The sequence below is a fragment of the Venturia canescens genome, chromosome 6 (genome assembly GCF_019457755.1).
Source record: "Venturia canescens isolate UGA chromosome 6, ASM1945775v1, whole genome shotgun sequence".
Lineage (NCBI taxonomy): Eukaryota > Metazoa > Arthropoda > Insecta > Hymenoptera > Ichneumonidae > Venturia > Venturia canescens.
In genome coordinates, this window is record NC_057426.1 from 12,390,174 (window position 1) to 12,406,666 (window position 16,493).

At 40.3% G+C, this 16,493-nt stretch overlaps 2 protein-coding genes across 6 annotated transcripts in view; one reads left to right on the forward strand and one right to left on the reverse strand.

Annotated features, from left to right (window-relative positions):
• Positions 1 to 12,841, forward strand: part of Rab3-GAP (Rab3 GTPase activating protein) — a 13,676-nt gene extending 835 nt beyond the window's left edge. The window contains exons 2-19 of one of the 4 annotated variants that reach the window (XM_043422118.1): positions 4,083 to 4,153; positions 4,412 to 4,477; positions 4,584 to 4,694; positions 5,126 to 5,207; positions 5,288 to 5,414; positions 5,530 to 5,731; positions 5,962 to 6,298; positions 6,542 to 6,970; positions 7,223 to 7,602; positions 7,865 to 8,831; positions 9,023 to 9,117; positions 9,228 to 9,476; positions 9,554 to 9,727; positions 9,964 to 10,145; positions 10,321 to 10,542; positions 10,715 to 11,005; positions 11,126 to 11,278; positions 11,504 to 12,841. In XM_043422118.1, coding sequence (XP_043278053.1) covers positions 4,083 to 4,153; positions 4,412 to 4,477; positions 4,584 to 4,694; positions 5,126 to 5,207; positions 5,288 to 5,414; positions 5,530 to 5,731; positions 5,962 to 6,298; positions 6,542 to 6,970; positions 7,223 to 7,602; positions 7,865 to 8,831; positions 9,023 to 9,117; positions 9,228 to 9,476; positions 9,554 to 9,727; positions 9,964 to 10,145; positions 10,321 to 10,542; positions 10,715 to 11,005; positions 11,126 to 11,278; positions 11,504 to 11,656 — 4,291 coding nt within the window. In that variant the 3' untranslated portion in view covers positions 11,657 to 12,841. Of the gene's footprint in view, positions 1 to 3,940; positions 4,154 to 4,228; positions 4,478 to 4,583; positions 4,695 to 5,125; positions 5,208 to 5,287; positions 5,415 to 5,529; positions 5,732 to 5,961; positions 6,299 to 6,541; positions 6,971 to 7,222; positions 7,603 to 7,864; positions 8,832 to 9,022; positions 9,118 to 9,227; positions 9,477 to 9,553; positions 9,728 to 9,963; positions 10,146 to 10,320; positions 10,543 to 10,714; positions 11,006 to 11,125; positions 11,279 to 11,503 lie in introns of those variants that run through there. The other 3 variants (XM_043422119.1, XM_043422121.1, XM_043422120.1) reach the window with 3 other exon arrangements.
• Positions 12,613 to 16,270, reverse strand: LOC122412532 (acylphosphatase-2). Of its 2 annotated transcripts, XM_043422126.1 has the most exons (4): positions 16,120 to 16,270; positions 15,868 to 16,032; positions 14,978 to 15,104; positions 12,613 to 13,331 (listed from the first exon to the last, which is right to left on the reverse strand). In XM_043422126.1, exons 2-4 carry the CDS (start codon positions 15,932 to 15,934, stop codon positions 13,217 to 13,219), a joined length of 309 nt encoding a protein of 102 aa, XP_043278061.1. In that variant the 5' UTR covers positions 15,935 to 16,032; positions 16,120 to 16,270; the 3' UTR covers positions 12,613 to 13,216. The 2 variants fall into 2 exon arrangements, with proteins under 2 accessions (XP_043278061.1, XP_043278062.1); XM_043422127.1 differs by having other exon boundaries at positions 15,868 to 16,183.
• Between the last annotated feature and the right edge of the window lie 223 nt (positions 16,271 to 16,493).

Below are 16,493 nucleotides of genomic sequence, written 5' to 3' on the forward strand. Positions count from 1 at the left end.
CAGAAGCGTACTTTCAACAACACAGAATAACCTCGGACACATCCAAATTCAACGCAGTTGTCACGCATTTGGGTTCAACCGTGATGCTTCAAGTCTCGGACCTCGTAGAGGATGCACCAGTAAACGATAAGTACCTTACAATCAAACAAACTCTTATTGAACGGTTCTCCGACTCAAAACAAAAACAACTCAACAGGTTGTTAACGGAGATGGAACTGGGCGACAAAAAGCCATCGCAGCTGCATCGAGAGATGAAGAGACTTGCGGGCGATAGCCTCTCCGCTGAAGCCCTGCGTACCCTTTGGATGCAACGTATGCCATTTAATGTGCAATGTAGTCTCGCAGCGTATGAGGATAATCCGCTGGAAAAATTAGCTGCAATAGCAGATCGCATGACAGAGCTCACACCATCACCGCACAATCACAGTTTCGCTGTCAATGCGATACACAAACCATCGGCAGGCGGTACGGCAACAACCGACTACGGTCAGCGATTGGGACGTCTCGAGAAAGGCTTAGCAGAAGTGACAGCGTTACTAAAAAAGAATCTTAGCGTGTCCAATACAGGAGCTAAAGACGAGGAGAGTTCCAGGCAAACACGCACACGAGCAAGAAGTCGTTCCAGAGACGCAGCAATATGTTTCTTCCATCGACGTTTTGGGCCAGCGGCCAGACGATGCGAAAAACCATGTGTTTTTGGTCCGACACCATCAGCAACAGCAAATACAGCGCCACAGGAAAACTAAACATGCCGCCGTCAGTCAGCTCGGTCAGCGACGGCATTCCTTTACAGTTCCGGCTGCACATCACTGAAAAACAAACGGGATTGCGATTTTTAGTAGATTCGGGTTCCGATGTTTCCATAATCCCTCGTCACAGTATAAAAAACATCTTGAAAGCGGGAGATTTCAAGTTATACGCTGCAAACAACTCAGAGATACGGACTTATGGAACTAAACTGTTCGTTCTGAATCTCGGTCTGCGTCGAGTTTTTAAATGGCATTTTATCATCGCAGAGGTGTCCCGCGCTATTCTGGGAGCAGACTTCCTGTCGCATTTCGATCTCTTGATTGATTTGAAAAGGAAGCAACTCGTCGACAACACGACGGGTCTCACATCTCGTGGGAACGTAGTGAAAACGACAGAGTACGACGTGTCGACCATCGACCAACAAGCAGATTACAAAAACATTCTCACTGACTTTCCTGACGTCATCTCGGCCTCAAAACCGCGCACAGGTATCAAACATACGGTCGTGCATCATATTGTCACGGAAGGGCCACCGGTAGCTTCTCGTCCACGACGCCTGGTCGGAGAGAAGCTGGTTGCCGCACAGAATGAGTTTAAATACATGATGGAACAGGGATGGTGTCGACCGTCAAACAGTCCATGGCAAAGCCCTTTACACTTGGTGGCAAAAAAATGCGGAGATTGGAGACCATGTGGAGATTTTCGACAACTCAACGCAAAGACTATCCCAGATCGCTACCCAATCGCGCACATCGAAGATTTCGCAAACAAATTGCACGGAAAAACAATTTTTTCCACCTTGGATCTCGTTCGAGCGTATCACAACATTCCGGTCGCCGAGGAGGATATACCGAAGACAGCGGTAACTACACCTTTTGGGTCTTTCGAATTCGTCGTAATGCCGTTTGGATTGTGCAATGCTGCGCAAACGTTTCAGCGGTTTATCGACACGGTGCTGCGGGATTTAGATTTCGTCTATTGCTACATTGATGATATACTTATTGCCTCAAGCAGTGAGGAAGAGCATCAGCGACATTTACGAGCCGTTTTCAAACGCTTGTCAGATTACGGGCTCACGATCAATCTTGCGAAGTGTGCCTTAGGAAAGTCAGAAGTGTCCTACCTGGGCTACACAATTTCGGGAGACGGCACCAAGCCACCGAAAGAACGAATACAAGCCATCGTTGATTACAAGAGACCAGAGACGATCATCGAACTCCGCAGATTCTTGGGCGTGGTAAATTTTTACCGACGTTTCATTCATCGGGCAGCCGACATGCAAGTGCCGTTAAACGAATATTTAGTCGACTCGAAGAAAAACGATAGACGAGCAGTAAAGTGGACGGAACGATCGGAAAAAGCATTCGAAGAATGCAAGAAGAGCATCGTAGAAGCAGCATTGCTCACACATCCTACAGAGAATGCACCCCTTTTACTCACTTGCGACGCATCGGATGTTGCGATTGGGGCAGTTTTAGAGCAGCAGGAGCAAACAAGCTGGCGACCTTTAGGTTTCTTTTCGAAGAAATTAACCGAAACCGAAAAGCGTTATAGCACCTACGACCGGGAATTGCTTGCCATCTATAGCGCAATCAAGCATTTCAAGCATATGATCGAAGGACGAAATTTTGTGGTGAAAACTGATCACAAACCACTTACCTTTGCGTTCGCGCAGCGTCCCGACAAAGCTTCCCCTCGGCAATTGCGGCAATTGGATTTCATTGCACAATTCACGACGAAAATCGTGCATATCGCGGGATCCGAAAATGTAGTAGCGGATGCTTTCTCTCGGTTAGAGGAAATAGACATGCCGGTCATCATCACCACTCAGGAGCTACAGGTGGAACAAGAAAAGGACGACGAACTTCAACAGCTTCTTCGCTCCTCGACTTCGTTGAACATGAGCAAACATGAAATTAACGAGCGCGAGTCGCTATACTGCGACACTTCATCAGGAAATATACGCCCCTACGTTCCAGTCACGCTTCGGAAACGGATTTTTGACGCGGTCCATGGACTTTCATATCCAAGCGGACGCACAACAAGCAAAATGATTAAAGAAAAATTCGTGTGGCCAGGGATGCGCAAAGATATTTTGCAAATGGCGCGTACGTGTCTGCCTTGTCAAAGAGCCAAAATACAACGACACACGAGAAACGCGGTAGGTAAGTTCGACACACCGGATAACCGATTTGACCACGTGCACATCGATATCGTCGGTCCGCTACCGCCATCACAGGATTATCGATATATACTAACGATGATCGATCGATTTTCTCGATGGCCCGAAGCAATACCTCTACGAGATATCACCGCGGATACGATAGCCACCGCATTTTATGTGCATTGGATTGCGCGCTTTGGCCCGCCTCTGACGATCACGACTGATCAGGGGTCGCAATTCGAATCAACACTTTTCAATGCACTAGCTAGACTCGTGGGAGCAGAGAGAACACGAAGTACAGCGTACCACCCAACAGCGAACGGTATAATAGAGCGTTGGCATCGATCGCTCAAAGCGGCGCTCATGTGCCACGAGTCGTCGGCATGGGCAGAAACGCTTGCGACAGCGCTGTATGGGCTTCGCGCCTGCTACAAGGAAGACCTGAAGGCGTCCGCCGCCGAACTGGTGTACGGTACACAGTTGAGACTGCCAGGAGAATTTTTCGGAGAGAGAAACACAGCGGTTGGAAATCCACAAATTTTCGTAGAGAAGTTCAGGTTGCAGATGCAACAGCTTCGCGCTACTCCCACGGCACATCACTCAAAAAAGAGCCTGTTCGTGCACAAAGATCTGCATACTTGCTCCCATGTTTTCCTGCGCGAAGACAGAGTCCGCCGACCTTTGGAGCCTCCATATTCGGGACCATATGAGGTCGTGGAGAGAGTAAGCGATTACGTTTTTACCATTAAGGTGAAAGGGAAAAACATCAACGTCTCAACAGAGAGATTGAAACCTGCATTCACTATCAATCAGCAAGAGCTGGATATAAACTTCAACGCATCAGAAAAACCTCCGGTGATACCGGACAGAGCTGTCAAGACGTATCCAGGCAAGAAGAAAGTCAATTTTGTGACGCCTCCGCTCGGGGGGGAGTACTGTGGCAGCACAGGCCCTCTCGAGCACAGAAGCAGCGAGATTAGCCGGTAAAGAAGAGAACGAGAAATGGTTAGATGGTTACCGCCTCAGCTGTGGAGTTAGTCGGTGCGAGAGCGGGAAGCCGAATTGGTGTGTTTTTGTAAGAGATAAAATAAATGTTAATTAGTGTTAAAAAGGCCTCTCTATTTCTTCTCCCGTATTTCCGGTAGAGATTAGGACCTAAGTAACCACATATTTACTTCGCCATTTTCTATAACGGAAATTTAACTCTACTTGATTCTACAGTGCAGCTTGACAGCTACCGTAAGCAATCGTATAAAATTGTAAACGTCAAACAATAATTTTTAAAAATTTAAACAATGATAGTAATATTGGCAGGAACATTGAATAACGTTGAGAAAAAAGTTTGAGTGCGCTAGTAGTAACGTCCATTGTTTTGCACCTACCAGCTGTTCTCTGCCTCGTCTGCTATTCTCCAAATCGAAATGGTCTAGAGAGGCTTTCAATTATTGTGAATTGGTAAAAAAAATATACGATGAAAAATGTCCTGTTTAATAAAAGGGATTGCACATCTAGTTGATCCACAAGACGTCAAGGAAAAGTTACTCGCAGGTGAAGATGTCAAACGTAAGAACCAAGAGAGTTGTCTGCTACGAGTTTCCTTTGTTTTTTCCTTCTTATTCACAATTACGGATATAAAGTGTTGTATATACGAATTTATTGTTGTTTACAGTTGATCATGTTCCCAAGGATGAATTGCCATTGCAAGACACACTCATATCTTTGTCATCCACCGGTGACATTATGGCAATGGCGATCAATACAAATATTGTCGTTTTAGCCTGTGAGTAATGTTTTTTTTTTTTTATTTTTTATATAATACTCATCTTCTGTTCGACTTCTCATTCTTCTATATATCTTCTCTTATGTTTTTTTAATTTTTAAAAATTTCGATTTCTAAAAAACGACTTTTTCATTACATGATTTCTTTAAAAAATATCGAAACATTTCTGTCTAGATTCATAAACTGAAGGCTGGATTATATCTGGTTTATGTGTCTTGACAATTATTAATAAGTTATTCTTTACTGACACATGCAACAATAATTTTATTTATTATTGTTATAAAAAAATGTTCACTGCGATTAATTTTTGGCATAATCTGGCACTATTTTGAAATGTCGAATTAACTCTAGTTGTTTCCCTATAATTGCATTGAACGCGACAATAAAAATCAATTGAAGAATGTCATTATGTTTACTATTCTGATTTTTAGCCAAATGGGATTCGCAGGAAACTGGAGAAGTAAAAAATAAATTTTATACAATTTGGAATGAAAGTTTGGGCATTAAGGAAAAGTAAGTTAAACCATGCCTAGTGTTAATTATTTCCAACACAATCGGTTTTCTAGTAAACCAATTGAACAATATTGTTGCAGCGAATGGATTACGAGTCTCGCTTGTCTTCCACTCATATCCCTGGCGAAAGCTGGTGCAGTCAACTCTCCTGACTGGACTTGCATTGTCGTTGGTTTCAACACTGGTTTTCTTAGATTCTATACAGAAGTAAGATTTCATTCATTTTATCAGTCTTCAAAATAGCATTAATTCGGTGTTAATATTATTTGTCCCACACTCTGGAGTACAGGATGTTTCACTATCTTTATTGCATACGTTGCAGACAGGTGCTCTCTTGATAGAGGAACAACTCGAAAACGAGCCAATTCTGGGAATAAAATGTCAATCTCATTCGCCTCCTCGTCACGTGGGTCAACCAGGAATCAGTGAAGAAATTCACATTCTTTACAAGAGTGTTGTATGCGTGCTGCCTGGATTCGCTCTATTTTCGACTCTCAGAGCATGCAGAAATCATTTGGCAAGAGGTATTCATTTGTGAATATTCATGACAAATAATGTTTCCAAAGGAGATAGATTCATTGCATAATTAATATTTGCAGAACTTTCAGTTTACTTTTATTCTTCATAAAAATGAATCTGTGATCTGATTTTCTTTCTAAAATGTTTATCGATTTAACAAAAAGAACATCCGCAGACATAGGAGTGCTTTATTTATTACTCATTTACCTATTCCTTGTTTTTTTTTCTCTAACAGTTCAGGCAAATTGCAACGACAAGCGTCCAGCATCGAACCTTGCTTATAAAAAATGGGGTTTCAAAGATCAAGACATAGTAAACGACTGTCAAGTAATTGGTACGACAGCCGTGAACACATTCGATCATCTGATGACTGCTTCGATTTGTGGAGGATACAATGCTTCTTATCGCTCGAGTCCTCCACAGCATAATCTGATAATGGCTGTGGGAAAACGACCGTTCATAGGTTTTCATTACGCTCTCGAAGGTGGCGCGGCACCGGTTTTGTCGGATGTTGCTCTCGCAATGGCCAATACCCTTGCAAATGCCATTGGGAAAATTGGAACTGCCGTTCCGTGAGTACAACAAAAAATTAGGACTTCCTTTTTCCTTTATTTTTTATTTTCAATACAATCATTTTGCTCTACTATCATTTTTTCGTGAGCGCGAATGTACAACTTGAAAATTTTCAATTCTTTTTTTACTCTGGAATTTTCGACTTTCTCAATATAGAAAACTCGTTGTTCGAAATCGAAAGAAAATCAAAAATACAAATTACAGTAATGTAAATGTGATGAAAAAATGGTTTATCATTCCAGTTGGTTTCGTTCATCATCCAAACAGTCTTCGATAAGTGAGAAATCTAAAGGACCGGAGAAAGAACCGGCAGAATCCATGACTTGTCGTTTCGGATTGAGCGATGTAATGCGAGAAGGAGACTGTCTGGTAATTAGTCCGAACAAAGCTCTTTCTGTCGTGAACGACGCAATGGGACGAGTCATCCTGGTAGACAACAAACGTGGTATAGCTTTGAGAATGTGGAAAGGTTATCGAGACGCTCAGTGCGGTTGGATCGAAGTTTCTGAGGATCATCATCGCACAGCCAGCGGTCACAAAGTGCATGCCAAAAATCATTTAAGAACTGCACTATTTCTTGCTATTTACGCTCCTAAAAAAGGCATCATTGATATTTGGTCCATTCAACAAGGTGCAAAAATCACCACGTTTTCAGCGAGCAAAAATGGCCGGTATAAAACCCAGTTTTTTCAAATTTTCAAACTACTCTCAAGTTTATTCTGTAGACAATAGCAATTCACTCACTTCTAAAAAATGTCTCCCCGTCAAAATATTTTCTAGATAACTTTCATTATCTTTTTACTCCTAAAATTCTTCTGATAATTATTTGAGGCATAACTTTTGTATGTAATTTATAAGCCTAATTGTAGAAAGATATCGACCGATTCTAATGAGTGGGCTATTTTGATCGCTGCTTTTTACAGGCTCTTGTACACGAATTACGGTTTGTTGGGCTTAAACGACGTTGCTCTATCGTCAGAAAATCGCGCCCAGTACGGTTGTGTCTTCATCGACCCAATCGGTGGATTGAAAGAAATTCTCGTGCCGTTTCACTTCGCACTGAGCAGCAAAAATGGCAAGAGAGCTCGCGATATACATCTGCTGAAAAAATTGAAAACATTCATCAGAGAAGAAGATTTCGATGACGAAAAACTGATCGATCAAGTCACTGAAGTTTGCACGGAGATAAAAACGAATGAAATAAGATTACAAATCTTAGAGATGCTCATGCACAGCAAACACGTTATTCCAGAAGCTTTACAAGTCGCTGCTACTTACTTCCTTGGTGCATTGTCAAAATACGGTTAGCCCTACAAATTGATTAAATCTCTATTTTTGATTCGTGCCCAACATACTTTTGTTTACGGTCGATCAAGTTTCTAACACAATTTTCAATCTCTCTATTTTATTTTGTTTGGTTTTTCGTATAAATTTTTTCATCCACCTGCTTTGCAAGAGTAGAAACACTTATTTTGAGTATTATCGTGATTAAAAAAGCCTCAATTTGAAGAAGCCACTCAATTTACTGTTTCAACATTTTATAACTAACGATAAATTCTTTTTAGATGAAGCGGAGTTTGAGCCAGTCGTAAAAACTCTCCACCAAATGGCAACGCATTTGGACCGTGCAATAACGTTCTACAAATACACGAGATCTCAATTCGATCGTCCACCAGAGTACAATACAGTGGCTTCCGAGATAATACCAGACGCGAAGCATTTGTCACGTTTATTGTCAACATCGGAGTCGGAGATTGAACGAGTGTTGAAACTGTCCAAAACTTTGAGCGAGTTTGAGAGTACGAAGCCCAAAACGAATCGCGTGACTTTCAAAGACGATGGAAGCATGTTTTTGGAATTTCTCTCTTGCTTCGATTTTGGTATCCAAAATTCTCTGAGTCTTCAAAAACTTGTTAACGATGAGAAAAAATATCAAATTTCGTCGTTGATATATCAGGGCTGGATGTACTCGAGCGACTCGACGATTCAGTGGAAAAAAGCTGCGGAAGCAAGCAAAATTCGTTCGCGAACGATGATGCATTTGGCGCTCACGTATTGGCTTAACAAGAGACCCGGGGCGCCTTTAGAAATCGAAATCAAACGGTTCACTCACCTTTTACACGCAATATGCGAATTGGCCAACGGCGAAGAACAAATTTGTGTCGAGTACAACGAAATTTCTTCCTGGTGGAGCGATGTACGTTTCACTCTCGCAGAGTCAAACAAACCTTTTCAAGCACTGACCGCCGCTCTTGCTTGTCGAGCTGTGGCAACAAATTTCCAAAGATCCAAAGATTCCATGGGCAAAAAAGTCACTGATGACAATGGTAACGAACGTGATGAAGATCTCGTTAACAATGCAAATGTTAGTGACAAAACACCCAATCCTCCAGTTCCCGAAGGCAATTCTTCGCCGGAGGATGAAATGTTCAGCTCAGCGAGTGAGTGGGAAAACATGAGCAGAGACGCTTGTCAATTCACAGAACTTATCGCGAGTCTCGAAGACATCACTATTTTAAACGCTGTTCTAAGGTCAGCATCTTGTTTCTATTTTGCTAACATTCGGAACAAAAATGTTCTGCGTCGTTTAACCTTTAAAATGAACAGGATGACTATATTTTCCATTTGATCATTTAAACGCTTTTCGTATGCACCAATGACGAAGGAGTTATTTTAAAATGAGAATTCGATGGGGTTCATTGTATTTTTAATCATAATTTCAGTCAGCCTCCACTGTCAGATGAAACCACACAATTTTATGCTCTGCCATTCGAAAAAATGGATATATCTCTGGCTGCGATTCTCGGCAAAGGCAGAGGTGAGGAAAAAACATCGTAAATTGCAGTTGGTTATATAAATTGCGTTAATTTTATTATACGAATGTGTTAATTTTTTAAAAAATCTCGATCAAACGAACAAATTTTGAAGGTTCCGTTTCCGAGACCGTTGCAAAATGGCTTTCTGCAGCTGCGGTCGATCCAGCTAGATTAATTGACACAAGAGACGTGGAATTCGATCAAATGCAAAATTCTGTCGATTCCTTACAAGCAACGGGAACTCTCGACGAAGCAGCTGCCGTCGATATTCCAAAAGATGAAGAGCTCAATTTACTGAAAGTCTCGGTAGAAATCGGAAGCGAAGCAAATACTGACACAACTGCTCAGACTCATATTTTAGGTAAAAATATTGTTTCAATAATATTTTCAAAACGTTTCGCCGGCTCTTCTTTGAAAAAACGATATTCTATTTTGCAGAGAGAATTTCGATGCTCAAACGTCATTTCCCGTACAGTTTAACAAGCAGTGTCTTACTCGCTAATTTGTGCTGGGAATTTGTAATGGCGTGGAGTCGCGATGTTACAAATTTGGAAGCCCTAGAAGCAGCTCTTGCGGTTTTACGACAAATACCGATGAAGCCGATGCGTCAGGGTAATTTTTTCCTAGAATTTTCGAATTTTCGAATTTCAAGTACACAAATGAATTAAAGTCTGGGCGAATTTCGTACGATGAGAATTTCAAATTATCAACAACACATTCAAAAAAGTTTCCTAAATTATCTTTGGAACTAACGACCCGAATTGCAAAAAAATGCACCACTGATTTGTTAAATTCTTTCAATTTGGTAAATATCGAATTTTTTTTTAATTACTCAACCCATGAATCAGGGGTCTGCTGTCTGTTGTGGACACTGCACGTGAAACGGAGAATGCAAGCTGCTGCGAAGCTGATGAACAAATTGGGAAAATTGCCAAAAGAAAGACTTTGTATGCAGGACACTGGATTGTCGGATATTCAGCTCACAGTGATGTTACAACATTGCGTCACATTTTTGGACATTTTTCTCGATGTATGTTCAAAATATTTAGTACTTATTAGAACAATAGTTGACCATTCATTTCTTACTTAGTACAACGTGTACAATTAATACGATGATCGAAAATGAAAAATCAACAATTTCATTAACTTTTTTCAATAAGCTTGATTCGGTGGTATTCTAAAAACCAAAAAATAACGATTGATAGGCAGAAATAATGGAAGAAGAAAGGAATTGCACGGTGAAGTTCGAGGAAATTTGGGAAAGTCACGATGTCGGGCCCCAGGCATTTGCGACACTGGCGATTTCCCAAACGCCAGCGTGGTACGAACTAATTTTACTGCATCTGCAACTCGCTAACGTTCTTCACATGATGGCACATTTCAACATAAAGCTAATGAAGCCGATGAACAATCTTTTTGAAACCGTGGTAAGATATTCACTGAAAATTACAGTTTGAATGTTACAATCAGATGGAAATTACTGGCAATACGTTCGAACGCCGAGCGAAAAATATTTTAATACTCCATCAAACATTTTTAACATTCAAAAGTTCGTGAAACGAATCCCCATGAGTGAATGAATTTCATTTTTTTTTGCAGACATCTCGACACTTTTTTCAAGATATCACGGACAAGGTTATACTCACGTGGTATCACGACGATAGACGCGACAACATGAGAATCGAATTCCTCTGTAGGGTCATCACAGCTTCGATGGAATCGATACATCAAGAAACGAACGAAGGAAACGCATTGAGCTCTAGAGAAGCGATTCATTGGATGAGCAAGTGTCAAACACTCGCCTCAATATGGAAAATAAACAACGACAAACTGAGAATGCATCAAGTCTGTCAATTATACATCAACGGCTTCGATCGATTAGCCGAGGAGGTAAAATGCGATGAATTTAATTTGAATTTTTCTGACTTTAACCCGCTCGATGATTTTTCAATTGAAAAACTTTGTACATCTCCACGGATATTTGAGTAATTTCTAAAATTTGATTCGAAGGTCGTCACTGCCGTAAACGATACAGAATCCTTAGGTGCTGATTTACTACCGATTGCTGGACGGAGAATGATGGACTATCTCTCCAAAACACCGAATCTCCTTGAGGAAGTCTCCAGGATTAGCCCGAACCTAACGCAATATCTGGAAAGCTTAGTGAGTCTTCTCGAAATCTTTCATAACTTCCTAAAGTATGTTTTATATTTATCTTATTCCAAATTCTCATATAAACATTTCCTGTTTCTTCACAAACAAAGCTTAATCGTCGTTTCAATAATTATGCCCAGTTCTTCTAGTTGAACGAAGTTCAGGGTATCCGAGGAATGACAGAATACCAGAAACAAAATAATAAATAAGAATGACAATGACTTTTATTTCCAGAACCTGACGGGAATGGTGATGACCGGATCGTCGAATGAGGACACGGTCCAACTGATAAACAGGATATCGCGATATTTACCGGAGACGCACAGTCATTACCACTTCGCTCAACAGATGCTCGATGCAACGTTCATTTACGCCGGAAAGACGTGATGAATAATAGAAACACACAAATTATAAAAACAAAAAAAACACGGATTTGCTCTCAATTCTGTGATAAGCGTGAACGATGTCATCCTTGGCGATACAACGAGAGAATTCCATGTCGTGAGAGTACTCTAAGCGATAGGTATTCTCTCTGTAGAGTTTAATCAAAAGAAAATTAGAAGCAGTTCGTTTGAAGAGGTGAGGAAAGATATTGTGAAGTAAAAAAGTATTTGCACAGTCTCCGTTATCGGCAAGACTCTTCGAAACGGAAGATTTTTTTGATTATCTTTTTCAATTAATTTTTGGTTATTCCGAAGATCATCATTTGAACAAAGTCCATGGAATTTGGGCTCAATTTTCTATGTTCATGTTTTCTATGATGCGCCCCGAAGAGTCACAACCTTGGCTGCCCCTCGGTCGGTTTGTGGCAAAGAAGTATGCTTCAAACATTCTTCAACATACTGCCATTGTAGAAATATACAAAATGTCAAATGAAATTGATTTTAAAAACTATTAATACCCTCGATTTTGAAAAATAAGAATGTTTCTCAATAAAGATAGTTTTGTCGATTTGATGTTTTGAAAAACTGCTTTCGAAGGTTTCGAACCGAAAATATGCCTGTCAAAGATAATATTTTTTATTTCTAACACAAACAATATCTTCGTCACAAGAAATGCTGAAAAAACTGAAAATTTTCAGTTGGTATCGATGCGTCGAGGGTTGGTAAATTTTGTTGGTCTCAATCCGTCAGTAAACTGTCACATTAAAAGTCCAGATTTAAGGATAAACTTATAACCGTAGGCTCTCGAGAGACACAAATTCTCAAAAGCAATTGTTAATTTTTGGAGATCATTTTAAGACGGGCGAGAAAATGTGCAAATACTTCGTTATCCGATCAATCAGAAATCGGCATTGGGATCTACGAATCATCCTGTATAGTCAATATTTAAAAAAATAGCAATTTTGTTGTTATTTCATTCACTACTCGTCGTTATATTTACCTTTATGTACATATCTATTCATACATATGTAATTACATACATAAAATATCGTTAATTGACCAATCAGTCGTATACGCGTTTAATCGTTGCGGAGCTACGACATTTTTTTCGTGAATTTATTCAAATTTTCAATAATAGTTGTTCAATAACACGTATATATATATTAAATACATGAATATATATAGAAAATTTCAATGAATTAATGGATTAATTACAGTGGGAACCGAGGGGTAGATCCGTTTTCATTTAAAGTGCTCTCCTCCGTATCACTCCTTCCGCATTATCTGTTATTTCTGTACATTATAATGAAATTTACACTATATACTTGTTTTTATCGCAGTGTGAGAGTCAAGTTTACTTCTGGCTGGTTCGGAGCCTCGAGAAAGACAAAAAATGGTCTTTTGTGGATTGAGGCTGAGACGAGCAGCTGTTCGATTGGGATTCGTCGACGTTTCGCTGCCCGCACGTCCTCGTCGGGCATCATCCTCCTTTCACGCATCATTTCGATCGGATCGATTGAGCTCATCGTTAAAACCAAATGAGGAGAGGTACAGTGGTATCGCGTCAGAAACGTATGGCAAATCCTCGATATCCGAGCCTCGCTATTGATTCGATATTCGTGAGTTCGCAGTGATGAATTTCGGAGCCTGGACTCCCTATGGTGGTCAGCCAATGCTGCCTGTGAAAAAGCAAGTTTTTATTATCGATGGACAAATCGAAGTTGTGATCGCCAAGAGTCTATTTTCTATTTTCATGCCTTTAAGCAATAGAGTTTTAGCTTTTCTTTTCAATGACAATTCACATGTTTTATCTTCAAACGACATTGACTACAAACGTCGTTTAAAACACAGACAATCTCTTTATTTGATCTTCCGGATTATTTATTTGTAGCGACTTTGGCAGAAGCGATAGCCAAACAAGATATAACTGCAAATACTCTTGTATTGTTCTTGAAATATCTCGAGATCACTCAGCGCGAACTTCCAATTGGGGACAAGCCAGGCAATTTGATTTGAGATAGAGCCAGGGGAAGCCGTTTCGTCGGTCAACCTTGAGCGGCTAAAGATTATTCACTGAAACACCTAACGCTTTAATGTTTTCTTATGAATCGGCTGTTATCAAATGTCGCTACATTCATTTTATTCGTTGTACAAATTGTCAGTCTGCGTAACTCTGCAGTGGAAATATACCAGCCGTACGATCTTCTATCCTGACAGAAGACAGACCACTGCTGGAAAGTCAGGCGTAGCTCATGAGAAATCGCACAAATAAAAATTTTGAATATTCGCATTCGGTGAAATTCATTCAAAGTTTTATACTCCAAACAAATATTTGTTCGATCTTCGCGATTATCAGTAAACGAGAAAGTTTTGTTACACTATGATTCGATTTCATGAAAAAAAAGGTTTCGAAAAATGACTGTTTTTGGCCGTAAACCAAGAAATTTTGGCTTCAGAAGGCTGTTTTCGGTAAAAAATGTTCATCTCTCCAAAAACCGATCATTTCGTAATCTGTCACGAGCCAAGGAAAGTTTTGGTACTCGTTTCAACACAAAACGATTAAAAAGTGACGTTTTTTTCCCGAGTCATCGTGGGAAAAGAACAGCAAGTATGCAATCGTTTCAGGCATCGTAGATCGGGATACAGATGTTGGAGAGAAAACAGAGATGATGATATATTTTAAATGGATCAGTGGGACCCCGACCCAATTCCCTTGGAAATAACTGTGGCACAATTGAATACTTTACTTTCGTTTACGTGCAGCCTACTCGAGATTGTTTTTACACGATATAGATATGTGTATAATATTCTATGTATGAAATTAAATTGAAATTATTTTTCAGCCGATACGTAATCGAAAAAGAAAAAGGGTGCAAAGGAAGAAACGCCGAGTGCATCGTCATCTTCATTCATGAGCGTTCCTGTCCGTGAACGCTTGACGTTTGCGACCACGTTGACTTGCATCTTTCAAAGCGATTCGAGGACTGCTTGGTGAACGCGAAGGAGAGGAAAAGAGAGAGAAACGCTGCTCGTCCACCGGCTCATTACTTCATTAAAGTTTGCTATTAAAGTCAGTCTTTGACCTAATGGCTTCGACCTAACGCTACAACCATTTCGGAACCGAGGCCACGTTTCGCAGTCAGTATCGGTACGAAAAGATGTTCCTCGTTGTTCTCTTTGAAACACCTCCAGATTCGTCACACCATTTATTCCAATGCGAATCATATTTTATTCAACAAATTATTACGGGATTTCAGCACGAAAAGTTATCTTCGTCGACTTATTTCTTTCTCTCTTCGCTTCATGCGGGAAAAAAAACACTCACATTTGCTCGACGTAGGGTTTGGGGCCCTGCATTTTCCCCATTATCGTTCCACAAGGACTATTTTTCACCCAACCAACGATACCGAGCTCGTTACACAGGTCTCTCGTAAATTTTGGAAAATAACAGCCTGTAAGTTAAAAGTGACATCTCTGTAGTAGCAACGTACCTGAAGGAAGAGACGGGGAAACAATTTTTTTTCACCACACTATTCGTTCGATCAGGAAAAAAGTTTTTATGAAAAAAAATCTCGAGTATCCTCTATCCAATTGCGGATAATTGGATATTGGATTATCGTAGGATTTCAATATAATCGAAACAAAGATAGAAACTAGTGGATCGTGAAATTCATTTATTTGACGTTTGCTTTGAAATTTTCATTTTCAATCGATACGATTTTGGACAGCTCCATGTTTGCATACATTGAACAAAGACTCAATCAACATTTCAACAAATGAAAGACAAACGACAGAAACATTTGGAAAGTTTCGTGTCACTCAAATTTTTGTTTAAAAAAAAACGAATCCGAATTTGTCATGCCATCTCTCGATGAATTGATTATGTAAAATCGGGAAAAATCAAGGTAGGGATATTGAACGGCGGAGGAGAATTGTCTCGAGTCGGCTATAAACGACTAAAATGTCACGATCCTGTCGATTTCACTCGAAGCGTTTATTAAAGTTTGGCATGATTCTTTGAAACAATCGAATGAAAAAAGAGAAACAAGGAACTGAATAAGGGGACAAGTGTCGACCGAAAATTTTTCAAAGTTCACTAAAAATATGAGAAATGAAAGTTTTTAAGCACTTTCCGCTTCGTTAATGCATTCGTTGGTTGTTCCATATTGAAGCAATTCTTCCTGCCGAATTATTTTCCCTCGAGGGAAAACTTACCCTGAACTTTGCCGAAAACTTCAAATTCGACGGAAAGTAATTCCGAAAGTGGATCACCTTCTGCCATCCTTATTCCTAATTAATCGGGAGGTCACCTTCAAAAAGTCACCCACCACCGCACAACCACCAGCACTAGCACTTTCCAAAATTTGGATATCTTTGCTCCTGAATTAGGAAAAAAGGTTCGTGAGAAAAAGAAAACTTGTACACTCGTCTAAACCGATCTTGTTTTTTTCTGTTCTTTTTTCGTACTCCTGTCTCTCGTTCCTCTCACGTCGTTGTCGTCTCTGGTGTTTCCTACTTGTGCTCGATTAGCCTCATCTTAACGTCGATAGTAGTGTAGCCGAGCTGTGATTCTCATTTTGCACTACGACATCGACGAGCCCCAAATAGAATGCCCCACTCGCGGTCATAGGGCCAACAGGCCATTGGCGATTGATTGGCAATCGATCGCGAATATTCAACCTCTCATCATCCTACACGAAATTTTATTTTCTCTACTTTTCCTCGTAAGCGTATCGCCACTCTCGTTGTCCCCAAAAATTTAGCTAACTCGAGTTTTCCTCTCATTTTTTTCGATACCGTCGAACTTCTTGATGTGAAACCGATTTCATTTTTTCGTGGTC